The following is a 22,474-nucleotide window of genomic DNA, read 5'->3' on the forward strand; positions in this document are numbered from 1 at the left end:
TCAGATTTAATAAAATGATAAAAATAACTAATAAAATTTACACATATTATCAACAGATACAAGTAAACAACATATAACATATAGCAGATTAGTCTACTATAAGCAAGATGAACCTTTAAAACTCCATGGGAACCACAAAAGATTTTAGGTTTTAATATTAAGGTAATCAATGATGGTTCATCAACTCAAAAATATTGTAAATTACTTTTATAAAAAAATTTTTAATTACATCCTAACTTTTATGAAACTAAAATTCATATGTTTCATGACAAATGTTAAACTATATGTATACTAATAAAAAATGAATAGGGTGGTTGTATTAATTAAATTTGCTTCATTTTATTAATGTAAAAGAAACCAGATAAAAATGAGCTCCAGCATATCTTTACTTTTTTCATAAAAAAACAAATTATCTAACTGATTTATCACAAAAGAGTTTTAAAAAAAGTAAAGTGCAAAGAGAAAGGAGAATTCCCTTAATCTCATACTAAAAAGGAATAATTTAAAAATAAAATTAAAAAAAAAAACAGTTTAGGAAAGGGAATGCTCAGGATTGATAGGAAAGTGTCAATTTCTAAATAATAGGATTTACCAAAGAAAGTAGCTTAGCTCTGCAAACATAGTAATAGATATTTTTTTTACTTGTTATTATTTTTCTTAGGCATTATCAAATGCACAAAAGTACCATTAAAATACCTTGAATTGTAGAATGAAATAACTCTAAGCTCTCTTTAAATTAAGTTAAAATTTTAATTTTTATAGAGCAACAATAAATTATTAATAAAAATGACATTCAAATAAACTGGCACATGCTACATTAAAAAAAAAAATGTTTGGAAATAACTGTAAAAGGAATCCTATCAAGAAGCTCCAACTGAATGCCATACCATTTAAGTTGAAAAAATGTGAGAGAAAAACAATAGTTCTTCATAAAGAATTCATAACAGTTTGGTTCAATTCAATTATATTAATGTCTTATTTTAAAACAACAATACGGCTATTTTGGGATGGACCTCGTAATTTTGAACTGCGGTCGAATGATGAGGGGACACCTGAACTGGTACCTGCTCCAAATTTCTACACCACATTAACAGTAGGACGTTTCGCCCTTGCAAATTTAATGTGCCCCAGACCTGCTTACATGACAGTTCTCAATTGGGCCTCAAAGCTGAAACCCTCCGGTTCCAAAGCCCACACCTTACCACTAGGACACCAAGGTCCCTGAAGAATACACAACATGACTATATTTGAAACCAGAAAATACTTAAACAAATATATTTCAAAAAATATTTTTATGAAAACACTAAGCAGTTACAAATGATTTTTTCAAAATGTTAATTAAATGGTCAAATACATAAAAATTTAACACATGTGAATTACCTGTTTCCTTTCATATCCTTTTCAATTACAGAATGAATTATTTTATGCAATCCATTTCGGTCACAAATGTTGGCCAGGTCAGTTGCTCGTGCCATTTTACTCAAAATAATGAGCAGCTACAATAAAAGGGGGAAAAAAATTACCAAACAAAATAATCAGTTCATTTTTCAATTTGACACAGAAATAACAATATTAAGATCTAAATGAAACTAAATAATTATATTATATATATATAAGCATTATTTTATGTGGCGCAGGATTTACAATTACATCCTAACTTTTATGAAACTAAAATTCATATGTTTCATAACAAATGTTAAACTATATGTATACTAAAGACAGTATACTAAGTTATACTATACAGTATGTATACTAAGACAGTGAAAAGACTTTTTGCATTTTTAAATTCTTTTTAATCCATTTCCGGAAAGCATAATTATTTACAAGAAGGCACGGACATGGCACATCTGCCACAGTGCGGCACAAAAGCAGAAGTCGGGAAGAAGAAGAGAAATAAATTATCCCTCATCTTATATAACCTGAGATTTTGATAGGGAAAATATTTCTTTGCAGTGCTATTATATTATTAAGATTCTGATAGGGATTTCCGATGCATGTCAATCACATGTAAAGGAAACACAGGGATCTTTTTAAAAGAATGTGCTTACTGGACAGTTTTCTATCTCTTCATGCGGAGCGTGTGAATGTGTCGGCGTTTAGTCAATTCAGCAATTTTATAAAGCTTCTCTTGAATTAATTAAGTAGAGAAAGTGGAATTAGATCACAAAATAGAATATTTTAGAATGAAATTACTATGGGCTAAATTAAGATAAAACCTTGGAAATTAATTAAATTGAAATTAGAGTTTAAATATCATAACATATATATATCATTAATTTATATACTAGTAGATGGACAAAAATGAAAATTATTTTGAAGGCAATAAACACAGATAAAAATAATCAAAAGAACTTTACAAATTTATTAGCAGTGATTTTTGAACTAAAATCCAAAGATTAAAAAAAAAATGAAAAGTACTGAAAAAAAGTGAGTAAATACAATTAATGCCTAATTAAATTTGCTTTTGAAATGAAAGATCTGATACTGGTAGTTCTTCCAAATTACAATGACACATGAAGAAATTCAAGTGAAAATTCCATTTAAGCAGAAATGCCGACTTCACACACAAAAAAATTTATCCATAATTTTTGTAATGAAACCTTTTTATTATTTGTAATTGAAGGTGTTAATCTCAACATTTCGATTAGCAAACTTCAAATCTTTTACAAAATAGATAATCAGAATTTAATTGCATACCTTTAAATGCATGAATGAAAGCTATATAATGATACAACATGTATGAATAAAAATTTAATCATAGTATAAATAAAAGTCATTGTGGCTATGTATGTATGTTCGATGTCTCTTCTTAAATGACTGGGCTGATTTCATCCAATTTTATGCAACTATTCCTTAAGACAAGAGAAAAACTATTGTAAATTTTTAAAAGTGGAAAAGTTAATTAAATATTAAAATAAATCTCAATTTTGCCAAAATATTAAATTTCAAAAATTTACCTCTTTAATGGCTGCATAATCATATTTCTCACAATTGTTATTCATTTTTAAAAAATTAAACTCATCTTAATCAATAGCAACTTTGGAACTGCTCTACTACTATTTTTTTAATTTGTTTTATTTTAATGCATATCTTTCTGTCAGACTTTCATTTATTACAAAGTAGTGATTTAATAATGCCTGAAAGCAAGCATATGTTAAACAATGGCAAGAAAAGTATCAATATCTTACCTCTTCTTTATATAAACTATAGAAGAAATTATACAGAAAAAATTTATACCGTCATCAAATAAAAAGTTTTATCTTTTCAAAGACATCATTTTTCTTTTAATTGTTATTAATTCTTCAGAAAATTTAACAGATAATTCTGAAATAATGATATAGTAAGTACTCATTGATGGACAGTGTAAAGAATCTAACCCTACTTTTTAAAATTTCTCTTTTGTATATCATACATGAAAGGATTTTAATCCCAAGCAACAAAGGATATATCAATTTATACATTTTAAATTTAAATTCAAAACAATAATTACCTGAGTTTTCAACTCAAAAAATTTCTCCACTTCATCTTCATCCGTGAAGTCAAGATTTTTTATTGCAGCACTAATGATACATACCAAGTCCTACAAAAGTACAATTGGTTAGGAAAAAATTTTTAATGAAAAAAAATACTATACAATAATAATTGAGAAAAATTTCTTTAAAAGATAAATTTACTGAGACTCTCAATCCTATCTATTTTAAATCTAAGCTATAGTAGGATATTTTTATTGTCCTTTTCATTGCATAGACAAGAGCTAAAGCATCTTTATTTATTATTTTATTTTCAATAAAAAATAATGCCAAAAGTAACTCATTGTTTTAAAAAAATTATTTAATCTACTTTGAATAAGCTGAGTTTCTCAAATAACAAACAAATCATTATATAAACTCAAATATAGTTAACTAAACACCACTGCGCTGCTTCTTCATATTGAATGTTGCTAATCCCGTCAGAGAAATGCATTATATTCTTTCACGCAGTTACAGAAATCTCATGCATGCTCATAAGCTATAGTTTAAGAATCTTATGGTAAAATAACTGTCTCGCAAATCGAAACTGGAATGATCTATACAGATAAAAAGGGAAGGAAAAGAAAAGGGCTGAGTTTCTGCATTACATAATCACGAATGGTGTTATTTTCTGTTTAGAAGATATGACAATAATCTTTTATTCTTGCAATCTTTAGAGATAGATATTTTTTAGATGGAAAAAAATAACTAAAAAGATTCTTTGTATTTCCCTATTTTTATGAAAATTTTCAAATCTCTCTACATTTTCCCAATTTTTTTAGACGATTTTAAATTCTCTGTGTTTTTCTAGTTTTCCTTGTTCTCCCGGTGGTGTGGTAACCCTGTTGCAATTTAGATTTAAACTTTGCATTCAATATTATAAGAGGCACTAACTGTTTAAAAGATCTTGATTTTTCCAATGAATGATAACAAAACTAAGCTGATAGATGAATATTATTTGCACTGAATACAAACAGAATTAATGATAGCAAAAAATAACTGCTACTTGCAAGTATCAATAACAAATAGGGTAAAATATAATTTGCTTTTTTCAATAACTTAATCAATAACTGCATATTCAAAATTAAAAAGAGTTATGAACAATTGGCTGGATTGTATCAAAATTACATTTAAGATTTTAGCTGACATTACACAAAAAATTTTAATACAGTAAATAATTGTGCTATTTCTGTATGAGTATGAATAAATTAATGAATTTGGTCCAAGGTAGCCATCATTTCTGCTGTTTGAATTTTCCAGACTTTTCAAGGTGGGTTTTATTCCCCCAAAAAATTTCACCGACTTTTTATAAATGAATCAAATATCCTCAGAACGATTTTGTTTTGTTTTCTTTTTTTTTTAACTATTGCACAATATATTCTTAATCGCATTTGAAAAACTCTTTTGACTAAAATCAAAGTAAAATAAAAGAATGAACAATATTTTCATGTGTTGAATTTCAGAAAAGTTACAATTATGTAACCCCCTCCCCCCTTTTTTTTGCAAATATATTAACCAATACTAGAAGATAATGCATATCTAGACTAACTTTTAGCCAACCAGTCATATCTCAGGACTGTTTGTCAAATTTATTCAAGTATATTGCAGTTAAAAAAAATAACATATGCACACTGGCAGAGTGTTTAAGAATGAAATTATTTGTGCAAGTTCTCTCCTACCCATACTTTTTACCAACACATAATCCAGAACTAAACAATAATTCTACTACGAGAAAAAAAATTCGTTTGCAAATACAAATGAAATTACTACATCAAAATAAGAAAAAAATTTCAATGATGTCACAATTGCATTGATTTTTAATAGATCCACTATAGTAAAAAATTGCTTTATCATCAATTTTTTTTCCCCTCTATTGCATAAAAAGAAAAATGTTTAAGAGATATAAATTTCAAAAAAAAATATAGTATGAATGAATTTTGTAAATTTTTGAGGCAATCAGTTTCATATATATATTGAAACACATAAGAAAAATATTGCCCTTCTCTTATTAAAAACATTTTTCAGAGCGAGATGTGTACTTAAAATGTATGAAACAAATTAATTTCTTGTGCTTAATATTATTTTTAAATTATTGAGTATTTTGTTGAATATATAGAGAATTTTAAATGAACACAAAAGAAAAAAAATGTTAAGAGAAAATAAAAACGTTTGCTGTACAAACACAGTATCACACTAACTCGAACTTAGCAGCACAGCAATTGTATTTTGGTAAGTACTGTCCTAGCAACAAAATGATATAGGAGCTCAGACTATAAATCAACCCTTGCTTCCAGTGCCAATTAATAATTGCTTCACTTGATGGCACATCTAGTAATTGTCCAATATTTAAAAATAAAATTTTAAAAATAGCAGCAGTCCCATATCAGAATCTGGAAATCATTTAAAAAATTTTTTCTTTCACATGTATACTGATAATCCTCCTCCATACATCAGCAAAGATAGTATATCCCATTCCTCTTCATCTCAGGATATACTTGAATATAAAAGTTTGATAGAACTTTTAGTATCTGGTCAGATTTTGCCATTTTTTTTAAATACAGTTAAAAAAAAAAGAACAAGCTGTTATTATTTTGAAGTCATAATACAAAACAAAAATTTTGTTTGCTTTTACTTATATCATGGTAATTATATTTTTATTATATTTTTAATGTAATAAATAGTTTATCAAAGCTGAACACAATCGTATTAATATTACCTGCTTAAGGGACTATTTTAATGTTATTAATGTAATCAGGTCACCAATGTTGAAAATCATATCAAAACAAAAAAACTACGACTTTAAATTATGACTGTAGAATACTGATAAAACATTTTGATTGATTATCCATTCTTTTAAAGTTGGAAAACTATGGTCATTGCTAACACAGAACAACATAGTTGAATTTTAAAAGTTTTAATATAGATTTAAGAAGAAAAAAATACAGGTGTGTCCACCAGATTTAATCATTATATTGTTTTCTTCAAATATTCTTTATAATAGATAAGAATAAATAAACCATAAAAAGCAATTAAAGTATATGCATTTGTGTTTTAAAGTTTTTTTCAGAGTATTTATATCATCAGATTTTCTGTAGGTAACTCTGAGAAACATTTGCAAATATAGCTCAAATTTTATAAAATCTTTTATAAAGACATCATATTAATATACTGGTTTCATTATTTTATCTATTTTTTTAAAGAAGTTTAATGCCTATTAATGGTTTTACAGGAAACATGGCATAAGACGATTATGAGTTCTGACATTAGGTGTATTCTTAAGCAAGATCATTTTTTTAAAAAAAATAGAAAATCAATATGGAGCATTACGATACACTGCACATAGCAGGTGGCCTAATTGTTGAAAGCTTTCCTGGTTTTCGTACAGATGTAATAGAAATGCAAGTTAATAAGTGAATTTCCATGAAGACAACCTTCGAATACATATTGGAGTTAATCTTCGCCTTGAAATGACATCTAAGAATTTTGACACTATAAGTTAACAAACATCTCTTCTATCATAAATTATTGGCTTAGCTGATATGGTAAATCAAGTAGTATGAGAGCCATCAAAAACTTAATTGATATAAGTATAATATAAAAAAAAATAAGTTAGAAAGATGGTGAGAAAAGAATGCCACAAAAACTATTCAATTTATTATATAATCACGAATAACTATAAGAGAATCTTGGTGCTGTAGAAAGTCTCAAATAAAAAAATTCCAACAATTTTTTTTTTTTAAAGCAAAATGATTTAGAAAATAATTCTTTCAGTAAACTCAGAAAATTTATAAAATAAGTTCTGAAATTAAATTTCTTTTATATTTATCTTCAGTTTTAAATTTTTACCAGCCATCATTGGTACTAAATGCTGATTCATCATTTATATGATTTTTTTTAATTACCCATCATTTATATATATATATATATATTTGGTTTTGTAAAGCAATTTAGAAAGCCAAAGAATCAGTCCCCCAGCCCTACCTTTATATAGACTTTACCAATTTTCATTTATATAAATGTTAATGACATTTAGAAATGCTATTAATGGACTCTTATTCTACACCATCATCGATTTTTGAGAGATATCTCAAAAACATCATTGTACATTCTCGGAAGATTTTTCATGCAATAACACAAAATAAAATATCTAATGCATCAATTTTGATCCTTTTTTTTTCATATGAAAGCTCAGAAAATCAAGACATGCCATTAGGATCAGCTGTTACCTCTGCCACGATTTTTGAGAGATATTTCGAAATAGACACAGCACTCATTCTCAATGACTAGAACTATTTGGTCATTTTGCATCACCAATTAATTTCACTGTATTGCAAGTACAACTTTCAAAACAAGTACAATGAATAAATAAGATGTTCTATTATTATACAATCATAGCATATAATACTTTATTCGTTATTTTAATAATATGCATTTAATAAGAAATGTCGTTATGACAATATTTATACCAAAAATATGATTGTAGAAAATGATTAATGTTAATAAGATTAATATTAATCCTCTTTGATTTAGCCAAATCAATCAACTTGATGAAGTCTATCAGATTACAACAAAAATATAATAAAAATTTAATTACAATTAAAAAAGTAAACAAAAAATATTAAGTAAAATTGTACTTGCAAAATAATGAAATAGCATTAGTTAGTTAGCAATTAACTGTAAAAAACAATTTAGATGGATATATTTCAAAATCGCAAAACTTTCAAGCTGACAGCAACAAAATTGATGAAATCGATCTATTCGTCTAGGCTTTGCCAAATTTTTATTTTACAATTTACAATACAGAGAGAATATGATAAACAATTTTTGATGATGTATTGAGACGTCATGAGTATTCATATGAAACAAAAGCTTTCAAAACAAGTACAATCAATGAGGTTTTCTCCCATACAGAATGTGCAGTGTGGTAGCATTTTTTATTTCTTTAAAAAAAAGTGAAGGGAGATCAACATATCTAAAGTTCATAATATTGTTTTTAATTTATCTGCAACATTTGACTAATACTAGAGGTTGCAAAAACTTTCTGTACACAAAAGTTTAGGAGTACACAAAAGTTTCCCAATCAACAAATAAAAAGTTTAGGAGTCTTTTAAATTAGTATCAACTACTTTATTAATGTAGCAAGATTAAAATGTGATTTATATTTTGATCTAAAAACTATTTAAAATAAATAGACTATACCTGTGTTTTCTGTAATACAGTTTCCATAGAATGTCCTCCCTTTTCAGTAGTTACCTGAAGGAAGTACATAAATTTAAATAACCACTTACAATATTTTTCAATCTAATGAAATGAAATTGAAATGTGTTAATATGAAAATCTCCATTTTGAGACTATGATATACTTAGATAAAATTTCATAATTTTGAATCATCATATTAAGCAATTCAATGATTATAGCAACTAGCATTTCAGTTTTTAGGTTTTGTATTACAACAATGCAAGAATTATTTGACACATTTGATACATTAAATTCCTAGATTGATGTGAATCATAAATTTAAAAACATAGCGGAAAATATTTGACATGAAATGTCAAAAATAGTAAATCTAAGATCCTAGACTTTACCAATTTCAATGTAAATAAATAGTTTATGAATTATGGCAAGCAGAATGCGTCATATTAACAAGAAATTTCACAGATTCGTAAAAATAAGACTGTAAATATACATATTTAAACAGTATATTACAGTTGAAATATAAAGTGAAAATTTACAGTATATTACAGTGAAAATTTAAATATGCATATTACAGTTAAAATATACATATTTAAAATGTGAATCTTGGGGACGGGACTTAATAAGATATGTTATAAATGATTTAACCAACAAGTAAATATAGTTCTTTCCAGTTGTAGCCACAGCTGCTCATTGATATTTCTTAACCATATTTAATGATTTTAATAAAAAGTGACTCATTTATAATTGTGGTTTTTTTTTCTTTGCTTTGCCACATGCTAATAAAATGACTGTGCCATAAACTTCTGACTTATCAATTAAAGAAGGCTTGGAGATATATATCTTTTATAATTTGAAGTTGCATTCACATTATGTGTAGATAGTTGGAAAATTCTCAACAAGGTGCCAATGGTGTAGAAAAAAATCATTGCATTTTATCAGTTCCTACTTTAAAAAAAAAAAAAAAAAAAAAAAAATCCTTTAGAAGATTAAAAGTCATTAAAAAGTCAAAGCCATTATGAATGATGCTACCTTAGCAATGATGAATGTTCACAGAAAGAATCTTCTAAAACCAATATCTATATTCCTATCATTCTAGACACTTGGATTTTGGTGTTATGTGCTGTGAATAAGAATTGTAAATTGCAGATGCTTGGAAATGGAGAAATCAAGAAATTTTCAGTCCAAGAAGCCAGTAAAATTTTGTGTCCATCTTTATGAACTATTAATAACAGGAGGGTATTTACTGAAGGTTTTGTGATCCTATCATAACATAACTTAATATAACTGCTTTACGTTTGGTATGAGCATGGTACAAAAGCATGACATTCCACGAATTTGAAATTAATGATAATAATAACTTTATATCAGTTATCATACATTCAACTCTAGGTCAGGTATTAGAACATCAACAACTGAAATGACATCCTTGTTTTTAGAAGAAAGTACACTCATTTGTTGATTCAAACATTTAAAGCGAAACATCTTTGATTTATTAATTAAGCAAGTGATTCAGTAGAAGACTATCCATAAACCTGGGAGACAGATGGACAGATTATATCACACTGTGTAATCAATAGCTAGTAATAAATCTCCAAAATGTAAGAATCTACAAGGTAATATGTCTGCCTTATTTGATAATTTTTTAAGGAAAAAAATGCAAAATAGCAATTTTAAAAAGTTATAAATTATTTCTTTAAGAAAAATGAAAGTACTTTAGTTGCAACTATGTCAAAATAATCCAACTAGTGCATAACTTTATAATTTTAAAAATTATATGATTGGTAGGGAAAAAATTGTGATAACTGAGTAACAGTTCAAATAGTCACTAATTGCAAGCTTGAAGCATTAATGTATTAAAAGTACTTAAAAATAATTTATTTAGACATTTGAAACAAAGCTTTAAAACAAAAGATCAAGTTCAAAAGAATCATCTCATTTACAACTGAGCTGCTCATCTGTTGCTAAAATAAAAACTAACTAAAATGGAAATGTCTGTCTAATTGCTATAAGGGACAATAAAAGACGTAATTTAATTTTAACATTAAATAATCACTGAAAACTGATTTGAAAGAAACATATATTCAAGTTAAAAATAGAATTTTAAACATCTGATAAAACATCTGATGAAAAATTGTATATTTAATTGCTTTACCTGGTAACATTCTTTTGCTTTCTGCCTCTCTTTCATTTCCTCTAGTTTCTTTTTCAGAACAGTGATCTCAATTTGTTGCTGAAAGTAAGTCACAATGAACAATCTGTCACAGATAAATTTTTTTTACACACCTTAGTAAGAAAAACTCTGTTAAAGAAATTTTAAGTGAATTAATTTTCTTTTTCTAGTCTTGCAAATATAACAAAAATAAAAATTCTATACATTTATTAAAAGCATCTTGGCTATTAACAAATATTTCTCCATTTTGTATAGTTTAGTTAAATCCTGGTTTTAAGTAACATTTTTGTATTAGGTTTCACTAATTCTGAGCTAATGTTTTGTACAAAACATTAACGGATTACAACATTTAATCACTAGGGTAGTTATATTGAAATTTAATATGCTCAAAGTATACCAGATTAATATAAATGTTGGAGAACTAGTCATACTTCCTTTGATGTTTTATGATAAACGTGGTGTTAGTACCTCTTATGAAAATAAAAAAAATGATAAATATTTCAATTCTTTTTTAAATTCTGTGAAGTTGCCTGAATTTTACAAATTTGTTAGAAATATTTAAAAATTCGGATGTCTCAGTCTCGGCAATTATTTTCATTAACGAAATGAAACAAATTTTTGATGGGATTTGAAATTACAGATAATCACTTCCAGTCAGGAGTGGAAAAAAGCATTGCAAATGAAATCTCTCCAATACACATCAGAAATAACTACAAAGAAGAAATATAAAATATTTAGAAGGAAATTATTTTTTAGCTGTATTTACTTTTTCTTATACAAAGTTCTTCAAAACAAAATTGAGGATTCTTTTTTTTCAGCTGTAAGCAGTAAGCACTTAAAAATTTAGAACTTTTTTAAGACTCAAATTATACTTTGAGTTTGATATTCTTGTTTTAAGAACATGTTAGTCAATTAGTTATATAATTTATTTTTAACTAACAACTCTATCATTAGTTTTTGATGTCAGAAATAAAATAATTTACAGGGTTGCCACTCAATTCAGGGGGGAAAAATTCCCAGAGTTTTCCGTCTATGTATATGGAATATAAGAAGAAATGTGCAAACACCACTCATAAGCTAGTTATGATGGAATAACAATACTCCTTAGTTTTACTGAATGGAAAAAGCAAGGTTCTTCATTAAATGTGGATTTAAACAAGATGCAGTTTTTAAAATAGTAAAATTGTTGGGCATGCATTCAAGTATTTTTTTATAATATTCTTCACAAATATAAAACACTCTACCTAAAAAAACTACTTTTTTCACTTTCAGGTGTCCCATTAGTAATTAAGTAGCTTGTAGTCACTATTTTAATAATGGTATTTTTTTCTCGATCTTAAATTTTTAGGATCAACAAGCTCTATCAAAAATTAGTGCCCAATGTTTTTGCTTCTTCGATTATGCTTCTTTTGACAATGTTTTTCAGTAACTGTTTAACAAAAATGCAAAAAACTTTCATAAAAGAAAGTCAGATGTCAGAATTTTTTAAAGAAAGGACTGAAGAATATTAATAATATGAGAAGCTAGTTTTAGAAGTAATTTATCCTGACAAATATTTATGATACTATCTCTCATTTAAGATCCAGGAAAAGATTCTTTTTTTTTTTAAATTGAAATCTATGCATTTCTTTATGTAATCAAAAATCTGTAGAATTCTTTCACAAACACTGATATTAATTATGATTAAAATTTTACTTTTTTTACTGCTGATTAAAAAAAACTTCAGTTTCTTTCATTCTTTATACAAAATGGGGATGGCTACATAATAATGCCTTTAACAAGCAATATTAAGTAGTTTTGATAAAACTTGAATTCAAAATCTGATGTCTTAAAAGATTAATTTTGTATATGAATAACAAACTTTTATTCTTATTTTAATAGTACTATTGGCAGGTTTAATTTAAACATACACTAGAATTTTAATAATAGGTACATCAAATAACTAAAATAAATAATTAAATTAATAATCAATTTAATATTTCAAACTTAAAAAAATAGTAATTCAGAAATGACTAAATTATTAATAACAAATATTATGGTCGGTATATTTATTTATGAACAAATGATGTAATACATTAAAAATTTTAGAAAAGGTCTTAATTATGATCAAACAAAAGAAAAATATACGATCATTAATGTAAACTCAATGAAAAAATAACCAACTCTCAAGTACAACACAATGTTTCTAAATATAAAAATTCTAGCTAATTATTTCCAATTATTCTGTCAACATTTTGGCATATTATAAAGTTCGAAAGGAAACAAAAAAAATAAAATAAAATATGAAAAATTAAAATTAAGGGGGGAAATGATAAAAAGATTACATAACAAAACAGTTAAAAGATAGAAAAATTTCCACTAAAATATCTTTACACAATAAAGAGAAAAATAATAGTTCACATAAGAAGAATTCAGCTGAATGCAGGAATTTTTAAATTTATTCAAAATACTATATATTTGGAAATAAAAAAAGATAATATGAACAAAAAAAGAAAAAGAAAAGAAAACTCTTTTAAATTGCATGGAAATTTGAAAAAAATGCAACTTATAATCTAATCACATAAAGTGAAATAAATCGGAGCAATAAAATTTATCCATTACAAACGATCTTTCTCTTAAATAAAGAATTAAATATATACTCTTTTAGAAATATAAAAGTGCATACTATAAAAAAGCATATAGATTAAAAAGATAAGAAAATAACACATATTTTCCACCAATATACAGAACAATGATTGAAATCCAAAAAATTATTCGTAAAATATCGCCAGGACTGATTCATGCAAATTGGACATGTATAAAAAATTCGATGAGATCAGAAGTTCGATTAAGATCCATCAAGCATTCAAACTAGTTCTGAAACGAATTGGAATTTCTAAAAGTCCTAATGGTCATCATTTTAGGAGGTGTTGATTTCTTTTCCATTATCCATTCTTGTATCCTTTGAGGCAGAAGGGAAGAGATTCCAATTTAAAAAGGACACTTACACAAAGTTTCATTTCACATGTGTTGTAAGCATTTAAGCAAAATAGCTATGTTTGGACAAGTGTATAATATATGTTACATGTGTAGAAAGCATTTTAAAGCAGATGATTAAGCTTTTGCATTGTAATTTTGTCTTGTATTAAAAACGCTGATATTAATCTCTCTTAAATATATTATTGCAGGGGGATCTGAAAGACTTCAACGATGATGCATTCTTTGATCAGCAATTTTTGATTACTCCAGATTGTTTAGGATCACATACAGCTTCATACTTATACAAAATTTTTAACTTCAATACACACCTGAAAATTCCAATTTTGAACTGCTACGTTTATATTTGTTTATATACGGAACAATTGTTTATATATGGTTTTTTGTTTGTTTATGGTTTTATATTATTATTATTATATATTGTTATTTATTGTTTATATATGGTTTATGGTATGGAACTATTGTTTATATATGGAATTTGAAAAGTACCTTCTATACTAATTTCAAGCAAAGCTTTTGTTTCTCGTGGAACAATCACTGTACATATCTCGGTTATATTCCTTTGTTAATAGTGTATTATTGTATAGTAAGATATAATATTTGTATCCTTTATTTTAAAAAGTTGCATTTTATTTCAAATTTATTTAATAAGAGTATTTAAATAATAAATTGCAACCTCTGTGCCCTTGGCTGCCTAGAACAATAATACAAAGATTTAAAAAATACCACTTTTGACAGTAAAAATGTTTTTTAAAAGTTATTATAGTAAATTAAAATCAGACTTTGAAAAATCATTAAATCAAAAATTTAGTTTTTTGCTTTACAATGTATATGCGTAAGTAAATTTTTGAAATGCATTACAAAATTTAGACATATAAAAACTTGTATAAAAAGAATTACACACAAAAAAAAAAGAACAAAACACTGCTTGGGAAATAATGGCAATGTTCAAATCAAACATATTTTTCTGAATTTCAAATCTAAATAATGCATTTTTAATGAAATAATAATGAATATTTGAATTGGACAGTAAATTGGATAAATGCTAGAAGTTTTTTTTTTTTTTTTTTTTTTTTTAACTAAATAATTTTTAGCATCTGTTTCTGAACAAATACGTTTGGAGTTCAATAATTAGTATGATTTTTAAATTGAATTCTTAAAAGTATTAGATACTATTACAGAACTGATTTACCATTATTCTGAAAGATATTTTCCATATTCAGAATGAATAAAGCATAAAAAAATTTACTTGAATTGTAAATATAAATGAAAATAAAAGATATATAATTCTTTTATTATATTTCAATACAAATTTGTTGATGGTATCATTCAGTTAGGGAGCAGAAAATAGTTTACTCCAAAACGATATGCTCAAAACAAGTATTTTTTATCTATTAGAATATAACAGTATTTCTATAAATGCTAACAAAAATTAAGTCTGAAGGTGAAAAACATTGAGGAGCAACAAAAATAAGCACTAACCTGAAATCAAAAACGCAAATTATGAATACTGATCTATTATGATTTATTCATCATGAATCATTATTCATGATAATGATATTGACAAATTGATATTTTCAAAAACATTGATTTTCTTTCGATAAATCGAAAATCGACACAGCCCTATTTACATCATATGTGAGTGACTAAACACCCCCACTATGCTTTCCACAAATTGAATGGTGTTATTCACGCCAATTATTTATTCTATTCTCTCATGCAGTTATAGCAGTCTTACCATCCTCATTAGCTGCAATCCTGTAACCTCATGGAAAGAGAACAACAGTCACTGAAATCAAAGTTAGATTGATCTATAAAGAAAAAAAGGAGGAACGAGTACAAACAGGAAGAATTACTGCGATTACATAGCTGTTCCATTTTTGGTCCTATGGATGCTAGCTTTTATTATTGCAATGTCCAGAGATGGCATTTTTTAGAGGGGGGGGGCAAAGCCCAGAAACTTAAAATTCCTGTATTTTTTTTTATAGAAATTTTCAAATTTCTCTGTATTTTCGATACTTTTTAGATGATTTTTAAATTCTCTGAATTTTTCAGGTGCAGTGGCAACCCTAAATTCAGATTAAATTTAATTTAGTATTTTAAAAAAACTTAGCTAAAATCTGAATTTTACTGAACCTAATTAATTGAACTTACTAACCAATAGTAATCCAATATTTGGTAAATGTTCACAATATCTGAATGACAAAGTTTTAAAAACTATTCTTATTTATTATAGAAAGGAGATATGAGTTTGCAATTCTTCATAATAAAAGTAAATAAATTTCATTTTTACTTCTTTGCATACCAAATTTATTAATGTAGACGTCCATTTGACTCTTGACCTAGGATTAGTATACACAGAAAGTGTTGGCACACTTTACAAATCATGGATGGTAACACAAAACTTGATTTGTATATGATTCAACAATATCCAAAAAAAGAACATCACTTTTGGAACAGATTTATACTAAATGTCACATATTCATCAAATCTAAAACATTTGATTAGATACAAAAGTTAAGGATAGAAATAGTAAAGGAATATCAGATGCTAGAAATTCGAAAAAGTGTTTGGAAGACAATTATCCAAGATACATAATGATTTTCATCAAATGCATCTATGTCTGAATATGCATTTTTTTTTTTTTCAAGTTTTAAAAAAATGGGAAATTTTTTCCATTTTAGTATTTTAAGGCAAATTAGAGGCAAAAACAGAAATGGTCAAGCAGAGGGTTGAATGTTTAGCATTTTTCAAAAGTAACTTACAAAAATATTACAACACAAAAATAAATTCCAAACTATCTTATTATATATATATATATATATATATATATATATATATATATATATATATATATATATATATATATATATATATATATATATATATATATTTAAAATAATTTTATAAAAGTTTTTTAAAGAGTTTTTTTCAAAAGGTTTTTTAAGAAATTCTAAAAAATTTTAAAATATTTGGGATTATTCTTCTAGATACTTTTTCGAGAATTCCACGTTTTTTGGCGTTAGGGAGATATATCTTCATTATAATAAATAAATAAAATTATGCAAGTAGCTAATAGGAAATTTATCATGTGCATGGCCAGTCGTGCACTCAACCAAGGGGCATTGTAGATAACTTTGTGTCAGGAGCATTCAGGGATAAAAAGTTATTGGCACAATTGTTATGTTATAAAAATCTTAAATATATAAAAAAAATGTTAAATTTGTGGAAACGGAAGTGTAAGACATGTCCATTAGCAGGTAAAGAACAAATCAATAATGAAATTTTAAACTTACAAGTATTTTGTAAAAAAACCTGATTTATCTTTTAAATTGTTCAGAATGTAATTTAAAATATATTGGCCAAACCAGCACCGAACTCAATTTAATAATTAATAACCATAGATCTGATATTAAAAACTTTATGAAAAAATAAGACTACTGACTTTGAGCTAGAACATTTTCAAAACCATAACTTTAATAATATAAATATCTACATTCTAGAAGACAGAGTTATTGACTTAAACAAAAGATTAGACCTAAAAAACATTTATATTTGTAACCTAAAAACTTTGTTTCCTTATGGAGTCAATAGTAAATGAAATGGGGATGGTTATAAAGATTTAAACAATAACTGCATTTATTACAAATTTAATATATTTAAAGATTTTCTAAATAAAGAAAACTATATTAAAAGATTAAAAAAAAGGTAAACAAAAAGGTTGCAATTTTCAAACTATATTTATATTTGAGGAATTTCAAAATTATTGTAATCTGGAACACAATGGTGAAAACATTCCTAAAATTAGGAAATACATTTTTGGTCTTAGAAATAATAAAATTAAATGGTTATTAAATAATAAATTCGGTGACTAAGAGTTTAAAAATTCGTACACTAAATGTATAATTCTTCATCTAATTAAATGTAAACTTAATATTGGAAAAAACGATTTACTATTTAATAATAAAAATAATGTTTGCAAAGAATTCTACGTGATAAAATTCTTGGATATTTACTTCAAAAAACTAAAATTACCTAAAATTTACATAATAATAATTTTTTTTTTTTTTTCCTTTATAGGATAAAGCAACTATTTCAATAGCATTTAGTTATACATCAACTTTAAAGAAAAAAAATTGCATTATAATTACTATAGCAAAAATTTAGATAAAATAAATAAAACAGATTGTTACTATAAAAAAGAAAACTTTAAAGATTTTATAGATGTGGATAAAGGTCGTATTATTACAGGTAATTTAAAAATAATTGAATCCAGCTCTTTTTCGAGAATTAATGTAAAGAGGAACTAAATTTAGATTAAGAGAAAAAATAAACCATAATAAAATATTAATTTCTATTGGTAAAGATTTATTTACTTTTATTGCTAAATTATCTAGAAAATACCATTGGCCTGTGGAAGGTTTCGGAGAATGGAAAATGAGAATTTTAGAGTAAATTAAAATAAAAATGAATACAGATATTGACAGATCTAAAGAACGTGGTATTTATTTTAGCAAAACATTAAAAAAAGAAATAAAAAATTTAAAATAAAAATTTGTTATTACAGTAATAGATAAATCAGCAAATAATTTCCGTTTAATTTGTAAATATTATTATAAAGAACTATTAATTAATGAATATAACTCTAATGCAACTTATATTTTAATTGAAGAAAATTAGTAATTAGATAAAAAAAAAATGCTAGCTTTTGCAAAAAAAAAACCAGAATTAAGATTTGCTCTTTAAATTATCATTTATTCCCAACAGTCAAATTTCCTAAAAATCCATTAAAATTCAGATTCGTGACTTGTAGCACTGGCAAATATAATTACTAATGGGAAAACATTTCTTTAAATACTAAAAATTATCCTGGACAAAATCAAAGATGAAGATAACTTTATAATTAATAGTAATAAAGAAGTACTGGAATTTCTTAAAGATAACAACATTAATAAACTTAATACTTTTGATTTTGAAAATTTACACATCAATCTATCTCATGAAAAATTAATAAATGTCTGTACTTTTATATATGACGAATATTTAAATGAAGATGTTATTCCTAAAAATAACTGGCTAGAATTATGTAATTTTAATATTACTGAAAATTACATTTTTAATGGAATTAATTTTGATAAACAAGTAAAGGGCATTCCATTAGAAACAGTTTTCTCAAGTGCTATGGCTAATATTTTCCTACATTACTGTAAGAAAAAAAAATTAAATATAATTTAATAAATGGGTGGAGGTATATTTTTGATTTACTTTTGATAAAAGATAATGCCAATATTGTGACAAATTGCTATCCAAAAGATTTAATTCTAACAGAAACAAATAAAAATCAACTTGAGGCTACCTTTCTGGATTTAAAAATCGAAATAGCTAATGATAAAACAATAGTTGGTATCTACGATAGAAAGGGATGAATTCAACTTTAAAATTACAAAACTATGTAACTATCATTGCAATCTAAACTCTAAAATTTTCAAAAATCTAATTTTCTCACAAGTTAACAGGATCAAAAGGATTTGCAATAACAAAAATTCCTATATTGAAGCAACAAATAATCTCATTATAAATTTAACTAATAATGAATTTCCCAGAAACTACTGCAGTATTAATTTTTTAATTCAAAAAGAGACAATTTGGGATTAATCCTTTACCTAAAATAAAAATAGACCTTCCGTTGCATATTAATAACTCAATAAATGGCACTGAGACCCTCCATTTATTTTTTATCTTGAATGGCATTAGCAAAAGCAGTTTAGGTCACGGAAAACACAATGGGAGATCTTAAGTTAAAAAAAAATTGTGCCTGCTGCTGGTATTTCTTTCCTTTTTGTTTCATAATTGGTCTGAGTGTTATTAAATGGTTATTTTATGTTACTTTATATTTGCTTATTAGTCATCGTATTCTTCTAATTTATTGTTTTCTTTTCTTTTCTGTAAAAATGGTTTATCTCTTAGGTCTAATTTCAGTGGATTTTCGTATCACGAGGAATCAATAAGTTGGACATTTGTCTGTATTCCTCACAGAAAAAAAAATCCCTTTTTTTTAATCCACTTGAGGGTGACCCTTGAGAAAGTCTTCAGGTCGGATTCTTATTTGGTTTAATTTTGATACTTTTTTCATATTAACTTGGTTTTCATTGCTATATATCTTTAAATACACCAATTTAATTGTCAGACAAATTTTCTTGAATTTTGGCGATTTTTAATATTATATACATACATTTTTTTTGCTCAATTTTTAATAATAAAATCCCTGTTGAATAATTTTTTCAGGTCAACAAAATTATTATTTTGTTGTCCTGAAAATCAAACCATTTTCATTATTTCATTCAACTATTTAATCACCTGACTTTTTCCAATGTTGAAAGCTAAAAAAGAAGCAATTTAAATCTGTGTAGTTTACAAATCAAATTTTAAAAAAGTGAAAGTTAGAAAATGGATTAACCCAGCATTTACATTTTTAATAGCACTTATGGTATTATTAGACTGGTTTCCATTAGAAAAGGTATGCGTAATCAATGTATAGAAATAGGAAAGACGATTAAAACCATCTGACAGTTTCAAGGATATGAAATTATATCTAAATGATTTAACTGAAATTAAATATAGCTAATATCCTTGGTGAACAGCCAGGCATCAATGGTCACTAGTAATAGTTAATTTTTGTCGCTAGACAAAAATTTAAATAACTAAACCTTTGAAATCTTTATGTAAATATTTTGTGTTCTTTCTTGACAGCAAAATTATTTAAGATTCTCATTTTTGCCTAACAAAGATTTTTTAAAAAGCCACTTTCCATATCTTTAAATCTCCATGTTATATTAATTAAGTAAAATTACAAAGCAAAAGTAAGTTTCTAAACAAATATTAATTATAAATAAAATAACTAAAATACCTGATCTTGAAAGGCAAGACTAGTTTTTAATTTTTCTTCTTGCAGAAGGTATTCTTTTTTCATTTGACTTAACTTGTCATCTTTCTATAATAAACAAAATTCTTTTTATAACTTTCCACATGATATAATAGTTTATATATGTAAATAATAAATAAGAAAATATAATGCATCAATTAATTTTCATGATAAAAAAAAGAACTATCTAGTAACAATTCTCTATAAACTTTAAATACCTCATTTTGAAGACACTCATGTAATTTTATTTTTTCTTCATAGGCTGTCAAAGATTTTCTCATTTCAGTAATAGCTGCATTCTTCTGCAATAAACAAGAATATGTTTTGTCCAATTTCATAAATCATATAGATTAAATACTTCATCTCAAAGACTTTGATTAATGATCTTTCTTATTTAAAAAAAAAAAAGTAACACGTAAACTTCTTATTTAAAATAGCTCATTTTTTTTTTTTAATTTTACAAATAATAGAGTGTTTAGGTTTATTTATTGAATCAACATTTTTTTTTATTATTATTATTATTTTCTTGTATACGAGAAATATAGGAAAAATATTATAATTGTCAAAAAATTCAACCTCAATATTTTGAGTCATCTCCATATTTTAGATTTCTCCGAGTTCAAAAACAAAAGTTTTTTTTAAAATGTATGATATCTGTCTATGACAAAGAAAACTTAAAAAAAACTTTGACTTAGACAGATAACATTTCGCATATAGTCTTTACAGCTAAATTTACAGATTTTCATCAAACTTTGAGCAAAGTCTATTCAGAGGAAATCTGACTATATGGCTATTTGAATGTAAGTTAACACAATAACTACAAAGTGGAGAGTTCCTTGGATAAAATTTGCTACAGAGATTTAACCTCTATATTGTTGACACTAATGAAATCTTCAGCCAAATCTAACGGGGGGAGGGGATGTCCGTAGGCTGTGCTTTCAAATGTAAACATGATAATTTAAATATATCAAATTTGATACATGATTTTGTGACTGTAATAGTAGTTCTGTAATAAATTTTTGTTTCAGTTAGTTGAAAAAGCACATCCAAAACACAAATTTACCTTTATTAGAAAGTAAGCAAGAAAGTTTAATGAACACACACCTGCAAGTTATTATCCACTGCTCATGATATTATTATCTGGATTATAAGATAAAAATATATCAGCTGATTGAAGTTTATAACCAATATTACTTTCAATAATTATCTAGCAAAATTAAGACATTGCAGAAAAAATAAGAGCATGAAATATGAAATCTTAGCTTAAAGAAATGTTAAATGCAAGTAAAAAAAATGAATAGCCTTAGAAAAATTAGAAGCATTTGGATGGTACTTTTCATTCACAAAGTTTTACATGAGTAACACTGATAAATGAAAACAGTGATCATGATAAGATTCGCAAGAAAGTCAGTAGATTAAAATGCAATTCACTGTAAAAACAGCATGACATATAGGCATTCTTGTGCGAATAGATGAGATACCTATGAATAAAAGAGAGCATGTCCTAAATGGAGATGAATCAATTTTATATCCAACTAAGCAAAAGTTTAATGCAATGCAATTTATTATGGATCTATAGAACTCATTTTTTATATCAAGTAGAAAAAGAGCAGCAAAATAAGAATTTCTGGACATCAGAGCAAAAAAGACATTATGACAGCAAAGAAGAGGCAGATTTTGCAGTAGCATCTATTGTTTCCT

At 25.8% G+C, this 22,474-nt stretch overlaps 1 protein-coding gene across 1 annotated transcript in view; it reads right to left on the reverse strand.

Annotated features, from left to right (window-relative positions):
* Positions 1-22,474, reverse strand: part of LOC129965698 (tax1-binding protein 1 homolog B-like) — an 86,878-nt gene that overhangs the window by 45,624 nt on the left and 18,780 nt on the right. Inside the window, exons 6-11 of the mRNA XM_056079807.1 lie at positions 20,992-21,075; positions 20,759-20,842; positions 10,858-10,935; positions 8,709-8,762; positions 3,491-3,580; positions 1,381-1,496 (exon numbers count right to left, since the gene is read on the reverse strand). Of these exons, the coding sequence (XP_055935782.1) occupies positions 1,381-1,496; positions 3,491-3,580; positions 8,709-8,762; positions 10,858-10,935; positions 20,759-20,842; positions 20,992-21,075 (506 nt within the window). The remainder of the gene's footprint in view (positions 1-1,380; positions 1,497-3,490; positions 3,581-8,708; positions 8,763-10,857; positions 10,936-20,758; positions 20,843-20,991; positions 21,076-22,474) is intronic.

Source organism: Argiope bruennichi, chromosome 4, assembly GCF_947563725.1.
Source record: "Argiope bruennichi chromosome 4, qqArgBrue1.1, whole genome shotgun sequence".
Classification (NCBI taxonomy): Eukaryota; Metazoa; Arthropoda; class Arachnida; order Araneae; family Araneidae; genus Argiope; species Argiope bruennichi.